Raw genomic sequence first — 10,935 nt, 5'->3', positions numbered from 1 at the left:
ATGGACCAGTTCGTTACAAGGAAATAGACATAACTTTAACTAGTTAATTTTCCTGTCCCAACTAGTATTTTACTGGTCCAAAACAGGGTGAGTAAGGGCGGTCATCACCCAATAAATGGAGTTAACCCAGTGTAAACAGTTTTTTGGAGTAATCGGGTTATTGGCTCACTCGATAGGTTACCACACATAGTGTGACGAGTTAACCCCATAACACGACTGCAGTGTAAACAAGGCCTTAAATGTTACTCTAACGCCAGCAGTATTTAAGGGTAAGTGAAAATACAGCCACGATTATCACATATGTTGTCAGCGGCACTCGACCACATATTTTACATATTTCCTCGGTCGTCCTTTAACGAAAAAGAGATGTAATATTTGAAAAAGTTTATTTCTGGCAAGTTCTGATTGGGCGGTTTTGCTCGAAAAATCAATTAAATTGTTCTGTTTTCATTCAAAAATTGTGTAACCGACTGTCAAAATACACGGTGGTTTTACAACTATAACAGGTATACAGTGCGCATGTCCTAAAAATTCAGAAAAAAAACTAGAACAGACCAAAATATAAACAGTTGTTTTTAGATTTCTAATGATACATTGTATTGATAAAATAATTTGGTTAATTTAACCAAACAGAGCGTAAAGGTGTATTACCTGAAAAGCAAAGTTTAGCGGTAATATACATATTATCGTAAGCTTATTTTTATATACAAACTTATAACGTTTTCTTTAGGTGCATGTCACACCAGTTTTTTTTATTTTGAGAAATAAATACTGGATTATATAAGTAATATTTGAAAAGAATTTGAAAAATTGATAAAGTTTCCATATTAAATCCAAATCAGTTTTTGAACGCTTTGAAATATGCAAATTTTAAGCTTGCGCAATTGATTTATTTTAATTGGCAAAACTTTTTTGTTCTTATACTTTGCAGATTTTAAAATGTCGCACAAATCTTGCGTGGAACTGAGCGAAATTCGAAAATTGGATAAAATAGTGCAGCAATGTGAGCTCTACATGTCGAACAATAATATAAATGATACAGCTAAGAAACCGCCTTTAAAGGAATTCAAACGAAATTGCCTTGCAAAATCCACTAAATTTGTGGAGAGAGAACTCTTTTCTCTCATGTGCAACCTAAATAAGATTGAAAAGAAACAGGTTTTTGTTTCAGATATTTTGATAAACGCGAGTATGTTTGACGACAAAAAGGAGAGTTTGTCAAGATTTCCGAAAAGTGTAACCGACCACAGCAATCTGGTATATCACAAGTTCATGCGATCCAGACCCATTAATGATGAAGAAACAACAGAACTTAGAATCAAGCTAAAATCCAAGGAAAAACAAAGCACTAAGCACACTGGAGATTGCTTCTTTTCGCCTCTGTTATTTAAAATCAATAATAAGAGGGAATGTTTGAAAAGAGGTAAGTCCAACAAGGGAGAAAATCAAACCGAACCGAATTATATCTCAACCGAACATAAATCAAGCCTATCCAAAAAGCATAACGGTAGCAAAACGTCGAAAAAATGCATCAAATGTGATAAAAAGAAACTATACATTAAGAACTATCAGACAGCTGCTAGAAGGGATTGCGATTTACTGTGCTCATTTGATCCATCGCGTAAAAATAACAGCGATATTTTTCAAACCCATAAGGGAAATTCTTACGAATGCATGTTTAAGAACCTGAGATACAATCAAAGCGAAAAAACAACCGAAAACATATTGGGGAGTTCATATGACGATATGCTTGACAAGGAAGCTCTTCTCGGATCGAAGACTGAACAAAAAATGCTAGATCCGAACGAAATGGTAATATCTTAATCATAAAACCACTTAATAGTTAATTATAGAGTTCTTACAACAGATCACTTCCCTTGGAGGAAACATTCTTCTAGACCAGAAGTTACAGAACAACTACTATCATAAGTGGACTCTATTGCATTATTCGCCTTTTAAAGCTGTGTGGGATTGGGTGATATTAATTCTGGTTATGTACACTGCAATTTTTACCCCGTATGTGGCGGCATTTTTGCTTGGAGAACAGGATTACCAGCGTAGAAATAACAAATATATCAATTCTGACCCAATTGTTATAATCGATTTAGTTGGTATGCATTATGCATTATATTGTAAATTAACTTATTAATTCCTATTTTTAGTGGACGTTACTTTTATTGTCGATATCTTGATTAACTTTCGAACCACTTTTGTCAACGCACAGGATGAAGTGGTAATGCTATGAACCCACAATTTCGAAAAACAAAAAGCTATAAACTTATAATATTATATTATAGGTATCCCACCCAGGGCGAATAGCAGTTCATTATTTAAGCGGCTGGTTTTTAATCGATCTTGTGGCAGCGGTTCCATTCGACTTGCTTCTAGTTGGTAGTGATACCGATGAGGTAAGCTGTGATTACTCTTTTCTGAACTTTTTTAATGGCGAAATTCGTTATTCCAGACAACAACCTTAATAGGACTCTTAAAAACAGCGCGCCTTTTAAGACTAGTTAGAGTGGCCCGAAAAATAGATCGTTACTCAGAATATGGAGCTGCAGTTCTTATATTATTGATGGCTACCTTTATTTTGATTGCCCATTGGTTGGCCTGCATATGGTAAATAAAACCTTAATATATAGTCAAAGAAGAAACCAAACAAAACCAAGGGAGAAGTGCCTCGACTATTAGAAACCCTTCGCTCAGCTAAACCACTTTAGCAGGGCGTGGCAATCTTTTTTATGTCAAACGATAGTTGGTGTATACTAGAGCCCTGCATGATTCAACAGTGTTAGGATCATTCTGTCACAGACTGTTTCATATGTTTTGGTAATTCGTATGATTCGTATGATTCGAAGTTTCAAAATTTCAATGTTTCGAAACATTATAGACGAAACATCTCGAAACAATTAAGCAGTATGTGAATAATAAAATCATTTTTTAATTTTTTAACCAAAAGTCTGAACCAATTTGAAAATATCGTAAATTTATTTTATAAACAACTGCACAAGTAAAAACAACGTTTTCTATGGGACTTCAAGTAATTTAAAGTGAATATATTAATGAGAACAATAGTTAATTAAATTTGTAGTTGCTATTTAAAAACATTATTTCATCAACTAAGGTTGATCCTATAGCACTTCTTTTTTCGGAGAGAAATTTTCTGGGTCTTGAAAAAACTCTCTATGAAGCAGCGCTACTTAAAGGTATGGAGTTTTTCTACATAACTTTTCTCTTGAAAACTTGTACAAAGATGGGACATATGTAGTTCTCATTGTTTTTCCACCATGCTAGGAGGTCAAAGTCTTCACAGTTATTCACCTCTAAGTTTAGGTAGCGCTAAACTTATTATTATACGTCACCACAGGCCGATAATCAGCAAAAATATGTTCATCTTCAATTTCATTGAAATTTTCCTCGTCCATATTTTCATTGGCTGCCGTTATCAACTCCTTACATAGAGCTTAAGTATATTTCTACATGATAGATTTATAGTCTGGGGATGCACAGAAATCGAGCAGCGCTGAAGTGGCGTAAATTTCTATTGATGTACATAAGAATGCAACACCAATTGAGAGCTGCGCGATTTTTGATGCTTCTTAGAATATTTTCTTACAACATCTGCTGGATCAATATTCTTAATTTTTAACCCCAGCACAGACAAACTGAATTGCTCTACAATATTATACACAGTAGCCCCTTTGCCTACTCCGATGTTTCGAAACGTTTGATACATAGTCTCAAATCCACAGTGTGGGCTAAAATTTTTGTTGCGTTTTCAATTGTTCATATATTTATACCCTTGTAGAGGGTATTATAATTTCAGTCAGATGTTTGCAACGCAGTGAAGGAGACGTTTCCGACCACATAAAGTATATATATTCTTGATCAGCACTAATAGCCGAGTCTATCTAGCCATGTCCGTCTGTCCGTCTGTCCGTTTCTATGCGAACTAGTCTCTCAGTTTTAAAGCTATCGCGATAAAACTTTCCCGAAAGTCTTCTTTCTATTGCAGGTAGTACATACAGTGAGTCACATTAATATTCGGTTTTTTTTTTTGTCAACTTCAAACGTGAATAAAAAGTTTGAAACTAATAAAACAAAAAATCAAATAATGCAGAAATAAAGCTTATTTTATTACCTTTTCATAGATATATATATGTTATTACTTTTTTTAAAATTTAACTGAGAAACATGCATAAACGAAAGAAAAGCCGAATATTGGGGCCACATTAATATTCGGTTTTCGCTTTTTGTACTAAAAATCAAAAAAATTATTTAGGAAATAAACTAAATTTGACATTTGAAATGCTAGCCATTATTGTCTATGGTATCGTTTAAATATTTTGGCATACTTTAAAATTTTTTTTTGCCTATTCTGGGCCAGTTTTTCCAACCTAAAAAAAGGATGCACGGGATAATGTCAAAAAAGTTTGCAAAGGTACAACAAATTCTCGATTTTTTTTTTTTAATTTATGGTTAAACCCTTAGCCTTTAACTAGAAATCAGTTTCAGCGCAATCCATTAATCACACCAAAAAAAATGGATGGGTACAAAAGCAGAGTCAGTTTACAGTTTACATTTTCAGTCTAGCTTTAAAACAGTTTTTCGCGGTTAGTGGGCGTTAGAGAGGGCGTGGCACATCTGCATCTTATTCCGCTGAATGGGATGCTAAGGTATTTAAATCCAAAACCCCAACTTTCTAGCTCTTATGCTTGCTGAGATCTCAGCGTTTACACGGACAGACAGACGGATCGACTCGGTTAGTGATTCTGATCAATAATATATAGACTTTATACAATATATATAAACACACTTATAAAAGTAATTTTCTAAATTTTAGAAAATCGCCCTAAAAAAAAGTTTGCCTTCAAACTGAGAAAAATGTTCTATTTTCACGTCAAAAATAAATGCCATAAATCCAAGGCAGGTCACCACAAAAAATCTTTTTAGGGTTAATTATTCTATTTTCTAATATTTAGGGTGATTTATTTGGATTTGCATCGTTTTGACCTTTTCTTATTCGAGCGGCGAATAGCCCTAATTTTTTTCTAAAATTTTTCTAAATACAAGGGCGATTTGAATTCGGTCGCCCATCGGTCTAATCACTTGTGCTTTCATCTTTGCTATATGAGGACTAAGGTCGTGGGGTTGTGAGTTCGACCCCTGTGTGATTCAACTTGATTTTTGTGTTTTTTTTTTTTAAGTTATAATACTAAGCACATTTTTTCGTCCGAATTTTAAATTAAAGTAGTCTTCAAACCTTAAAAACGTATGGGAATTCTGAGCTAGAAGCATACTTTGTGTTTGCAAGCAAGAAAACGGCCCTAATTGTCACAGTCGTCAGGAAAAAAATATAAGGTCTAACAGCCTTTAGTCAAATTATAATGTAGACCTTCAGAAAATAAGATGTGTGCAGAGTTTGTACGTCGCCTTGCGGGATGGGTCTGTGGTGCAGCGGTTGGACGTTAGACTCTAAACCGAGAGGTCGTGGGTTCGCTTCTCGCAGTGACCAAAAGTTAGTGGTTTTTTCTCCTCTTATTTATTTCCCTAATTCGTTTACAAACATGATTTTTCAGTTCTAACGGCTGTGCTGTATAGGTCGGGCCCCCCTTAACGCAGCTCCACATACCCAGCGGGAACATTCCTCTGGAAAATATGATATTTTCATGAGGTTTCCCCATACAAGCGGAAGGGACAAAACCTCATTTACCCCTTACATTTCTTCCGTCTCTGCTTTCAAAATACACGGGGGTGACACAAAAAGTAACGGGGAAATGAGGTTTTTATGTGGTTTTCCAAGGGAATTCACATTTTCCCTACACCGTCGCCAGCTGAAAGATACAGGATTTCCAACACTTTCTGCTAAACGGAACAGGATTTTCAACACACAAAGAACCACCTTCTCACTTTCCCGGTGGGCAGATTCGTGCTCCCACTCACACAAACGCAATGCGTTCTTTCCCTGTATTTGTGCTGCTTCTGCTGGCCACCACTGATTTAAACCTATATAATTGTGGACCAATAATACGGTGAGTAGGAAAATTCACTCAGAACCAATTGTCATAAAAATCTATGTTTGATCCCAAGCGTGGCTTGTGGATCAATATAAGTTTGTATACGAGTCCTCTTCCCAGAGGGCAGAAAGGAAGACCGCGGAGTTATAAGATGTGTTGATAACTGATTTATTGTGAGCTTGGTACATGGTTATATACTACTTGGAAATGAGGAAGTTAAGTGTAAAGACTAGTGGAATGGGTTGTATTCTGGAGTAGGTCAGTATGTTTTGACTATGGCAGCGGTTAGCGTAGTTGGATCGGCTGACACTGCAGAATGTGCTGACCGCTTGGCGGGTCAGTGAGACATCGAGTCAACCGTTGACATTGACTCTGTAGAATATGCTGATCAGCACTTATTATCTGCCGTGGGTGCAACTGGACGCCTGGTACTGTTACCAAACTGTAGTACTGCTTGATTTGTTGGTCGTTGGTCATGTTGAGCAACATTGAGACCAAACAATCTAAAAAAAATCAAATTAATTCGGAAATAATTGGGTGCCGCGTGTGAGCTACAAATTAGAATAGCAAACAACCCCCAAGTGCCCCTAAATTCGATTTGATTTTTTTTCAATTCTTTCTTTTGCCATTTGTCTGTTACACCAGTTTACAAAAACAACAGTTCCCAGAATATACACGGTTGAAATACATGCTTCCCAAATTTAGTTAAGCATGCTCAAACACGATTTTTTTTTAATTTGTCTAATTTTTAGGCCATTTGCCTTTAAAAACAGGAAAATATTTCTCAGTTTGTGTGTGTGTACCAAAACATGGTTTTAAAGTCCTGAAAATTTGATATGATGTTCAAAAGCTCGATATAAGAAACATTAGTTCTACCACTTCTTCTACCACTAACCCGCTAGCTTAGCGGGAAAGTAGCTATAAATAGCTAAAATACGGATGGCCGTACCTTCTAAGCTATTGAAGCTACAGACTTGTGCTGTATCTCGTTTGAAAGGTATTTTAAAATGCTTCAAGCGCCTTCTATATCTGTGTAAATTTGTGTAAATAAAATTTTTAAAAAGATATACGCAAAACAAAATTTTTTAAACTTTTTTTAGCTTTTTTTATATTTTTTTTTTTTTTAAACGGCTCTAACGATTTTCTTTGAAACTTCAAACTGTATAGCCCTTGAGATTCCCTAAATTTTGGTATATATCAACAACTTACGCTGCCTAAGCATTGAATTTAGTATGTGCGTATCAAAACTGTATTTTAGGGTAATGGAATCAGTTAATTTGAATTTAAACGCCTTTTTAACTTAATTCGTTTAAATACAAAAGATTTAAAATTTAAATTTAAATGTATATATTAGCTCCTATGAGTGCAAAAGTAAACAAACAAAAACTTCTGATATCAAAGAATAAAAAAAGCATGTGAAGAGTGAAGAAGAAAAAGGCTGGAATAGTTTGCTAGGGCGGGCCGAATGATAAAGTTTTAGAAAGTGTATTTTATGACGACTGTGATAATTTTTCGTCACAAATGTTGATATCAGAACTTTTGTATGTTGAAGGTGCGATCGTCACTACTTTTTTACCTCGTTAAGAGGTGTTTTTATTTGATTTCATATAGATGGCGTAGACTTGTCATTATTATTTGAGTCTAAACATAAAGGTAACCTTGTCACCTTTACAAACGGCTAAAGAAAAATGATATTTCTTGGTCATATAAGTTCCAATAGTTAAGGGAGTCGCACCACAGAATCAAACAAATTTTTTTTTTCATTTATCGCCCCCAAACTATATGCAGAATATGTGGATAAAAAGCTATTTAGATATTTTTAAAAGAAGGAATATGGGGTGACTCTCTTAAGAGTGTATCGTGGCCAAAAAAACACTTGCTAGGGTTTTATAACAAGTTTAGATGCCAAGTCGAAACCTAGATTTTTACTTTAGTTTGTTTTCGTAGTCTATAATTATATAATTGCAGTAAAAAGTTTTCAAAGGAATGATTTCCGACCATATAAAGTATATATATTCTTGATCAGCATCACCAGGAGAGTCGATTAAGCCATGTCCGTTTGTCTTATCTTGTTAAGCAGTGTTATTCGTCAAAGGACGTACTCGAATTTCCTTGCTCTCCCATACGCTAACCAGCATTTTTGCAACAAGCTGAGCACTTTCAGATAAGGTTTGCTTGAGATAAAAAGTCCTTATAAAAAACATTAATTTTTAAAATAAATAAAAGTCTAACGGGTATCTTACAGTCGAGACACTCGACTTTTGCATTACATCTTGTTTTGCGAATCCGAATTTGCACAAGTATGTATTCTGAGGAAACAAGAAAGAACGCTATAGTCGATGTTTTGAAATCTGCCAAACTTTAATTTAGGTATGCGATTGGAAATGCAGAAAAATCTATCGCCGCGAAAAACATCGGTTGGCTGAATTCTTTGGCCTATGATATTCAAGAACCCTATTTTGACAACCGAACTGGTGGACCCTCTATAAAGGTAAAATTTAATTTTGCTAAAGTAAACGTTATGGTTAGAAATAATTTTTTCCAGTCGCGATACATAACAGCTTTATATTTTACATTTACCTCGCTCACATCCGTTGGATTTGGAAATGTGGCACCGAATACTGATGCTGAAAAAGCCTTCACCATTTGCGTAATGCTTGTTGGATGTATGCGAAATCTGCTCTCCAATACATGTTGGTATATTTAATACTATATTACGTTTCTCTTTTAAGCTCTTATGTATGCAAGTATTTTTGGAAATGTATCGGCGATCATACAAAGGTATAATTCCAATACGATAATATAATATTAATTAATACATTATGAATAATATTAATACAAAGGCTGTACTCAGGAACTGCAAGATATCATACTCAAATGTTACGTGTTCGGGAGTTTATTCGATTCCACCAGGTATCACATATAAAAAGCACTTTTAACAGTACATACTTAAGCCCTTACCTTCTCAACAGATACCAAACCCGCTCAGGCAAAGACTGGAAGAATATTTTCAGCACGCATGGACCTGTAATATTATAAATCTTTCTCTGTACTTATTGTTAACTTTTTAATTTTGAAGATACCAATGGGATAGATATGAGCTCGTTGCTAAAAGGGTTTCCCGAGTGCCTACAAGCCGACATTTGCCTGCACTTAAACAGAAAGTTGTTAACAACATGCGCAGCTTTTTCGGAAGCAAGTCCTGGTTGCCTAAGGTGAGCCTAAATGAAACTAGAAAAACAAAATTTAGCGTAAATTTAATTTTCAGAGCTTTTTCCCTTAAATTTAAAACTACCCATGCGCCACCTGGTGATATTCTAGTTCATAGAGGAGATGTCCTTACCTCATTATTTTTTATAGCCAGGGGCTCTATAGAAATTCAAAGAGGTGGCAATATGATTGTTGTATTAGGTAGGTTTATTTTATAAGTTTACACCAACTCATGAATTGGAAATAAACTATTTTTGTTATTTCTTGTTTTATTCTTTCTTTAGGTAAAAACGACATATTCGGAGAAAATCCGTGTATATATCCAACGCTTGGAAAATCAAATGGAGTGGTTAGAGCACTAACATATTGCGATATCCATAAGTTGCACAGAGACGACTTGCTCGATGTACTGGATGCTTATCCTGAATTTCTTGAAAGCTTCGTCAACAACCTTGTAATAACCTACAATATGAGAGATGTAAGTAAATCGATTTAGGGCCGGTTTCTCGAGTGCCGGCTAACATTTCTCGAACACATAAAGTCCCTGCTAAGGCATTTTGGCTTTCTCGAGCATAAATGTGAGAGCTAACTTTGACAGGGACTCGGAGTCCCTGTTAAGCGTTTTCGGCTCGATAGAATGACAGCTGATTTCCCAAAGCCAACTATGAAGATGAAACGAAATCACAGCTGACTTTTCCTTTAAATTATACACAAACAGCTGATGAAATAATCGAAGCACGCCATTTTTTACCCTTCACAGCACAATTCTGTGCGTTAACAGCACTCTGTAATTGTTTCTCGTTCAGATAAATTAAAGCAGTCGAGAAAGCCGAAATGCTTTTACGAACAGTTTATCTGGTATTTAAGTTTTTCGAACAGATAGCTATCAGGGACTTTGACAGGGACTCGAGAAACCGGCCCTTAGTTTACAACTGAATGCTCTTTAAATCATCTGCATTTTTAGGACGAACATTCTGGAGTTGATATCAAGCATCGCTTCTTAAGGGCAAAGTCTTCCGATAAAATAAGGAGTTCACCGGACATACCCTCTATAAGAATGTAAGCTATTGCCCTATTGCGGGAAAGCAATTTTTATATCTCCTTCTTTTCAGAGTTGGACTGCGTTATAAAAAACAAAATGTTAATACTTCTGTTCATAAAGTGAAGAATGATAACTCCCGTGACCTTAATATTTTTATAGAAAACGAAATCGCGAACTATCATTTAGACTTATTTGAAAATAATAATTAATACTGATAAACATTTTAAATGAAAACATCCACTTGCCTTCGCCGACTTTGATTGACTTGTTAATAAACAACAACAACAGCTTAACAACTTTAATATAAATATGCCTTCTTGTATGTTTTTCGCGCACCCCATTTCAAATAATTTACATTTTGCATTCACACATTCCAAATTAGAGTGACCAGCTTTTTTCCAGCACCAGCAGGAGTATTGAACACGCGGCGACGGCGCCATCTATGGCACGAAATTGGTACTGTTTGTACACAAAACTGTTGGCGCCACGGCTTTTTGAGGTTTGTAGGCGTTAGAGGGGGCGTGGCACCTTGATAAAATAAACTTGCGCTGCGTAGGAAGCCCAAGAATATGTGTAGGAAATCCCAAACTGGACGTTAGTCCAACCCCCCGTCCGCGGTCTGCAAATCGAGCAGGAGCTCAGCGAGCTGGAGGCCGCCGACGAGGA

The 10,935-nt window shown here is 35.7% G+C and overlaps 1 protein-coding gene across 14 annotated transcripts; it reads left to right on the top strand.

Moving 5' to 3' along the window:
* Positions 1 to 262: 262 nt before the first annotated feature.
* Positions 263 to 10,563, top strand: sei (seizure). Of its 14 annotated transcripts, XM_044392810.2 has the most exons (16): positions 282 to 506; positions 932 to 1,812; positions 1,868 to 2,111; positions 2,163 to 2,233; positions 2,298 to 2,408; positions 2,465 to 2,619; positions 8,388 to 8,508; positions 8,563 to 8,683; positions 8,750 to 8,798; positions 8,861 to 8,930; positions 8,990 to 9,044; positions 9,097 to 9,232; positions 9,286 to 9,428; positions 9,512 to 9,705; positions 10,192 to 10,286; positions 10,340 to 10,563. In XM_044392810.2, the coding sequence occupies exons 2-16, from the start codon at positions 940 to 942 to the stop codon at positions 10,476 to 10,478; spliced, it is 2,577 nt and encodes an 858-aa protein (XP_044248745.1). In that variant the 5' UTR covers positions 282 to 506; positions 932 to 939; the 3' UTR covers positions 10,479 to 10,563. The 14 variants fall into 14 exon arrangements, 11 of the variants coding, with proteins under 11 accessions (XP_070069841.1, XP_044248745.1, XP_070069839.1 ...); XM_070213740.1 differs by lacking the exon at positions 282 to 506 and adding an exon at positions 263 to 269 and having other exon boundaries at positions 8,388 to 8,683; XM_070213738.1 differs by having other exon boundaries at positions 8,388 to 8,683.
* The last annotated feature ends 372 nt before the right edge of the window (positions 10,564 to 10,935 follow it).

The sequence above is a fragment of the Drosophila takahashii genome, chromosome 2R (genome assembly GCF_030179915.1).
Source record: "Drosophila takahashii strain IR98-3 E-12201 chromosome 2R, DtakHiC1v2, whole genome shotgun sequence".
NCBI classification, from domain to species: Eukaryota; Metazoa; Arthropoda; class Insecta; order Diptera; family Drosophilidae; genus Drosophila; species Drosophila takahashii.
Note: the sequence above shows the minus strand (reverse complement) of the source record. Positions and strands in the feature narration are given on the sequence as shown.

What these genes read in the sequence shown, in the direction of transcription:
- sei (XM_070213740.1), top strand. Translation starts at nt 940, where the DNA reads ATGTCGCACAAATCTTGCGTGGAACTGAGCGAAATTCGAAAATTGGAT. An exon ending in TCAACGCACAGGATGAAGTG is followed by an intron (nt 2,234 to 2,297) that starts GTAATGCTATGA and finishes ATTATATTATAG; the next exon opens with GTATCCCACCCAGGGCGAAT. An exon ending in GTATCGGCGATCATACAAAG is followed by an intron (nt 8,799 to 8,860) that starts GTATAATTCCAA and finishes ATTAATACAAAG; the next exon opens with GCTGTACTCAGGAACTGCAA.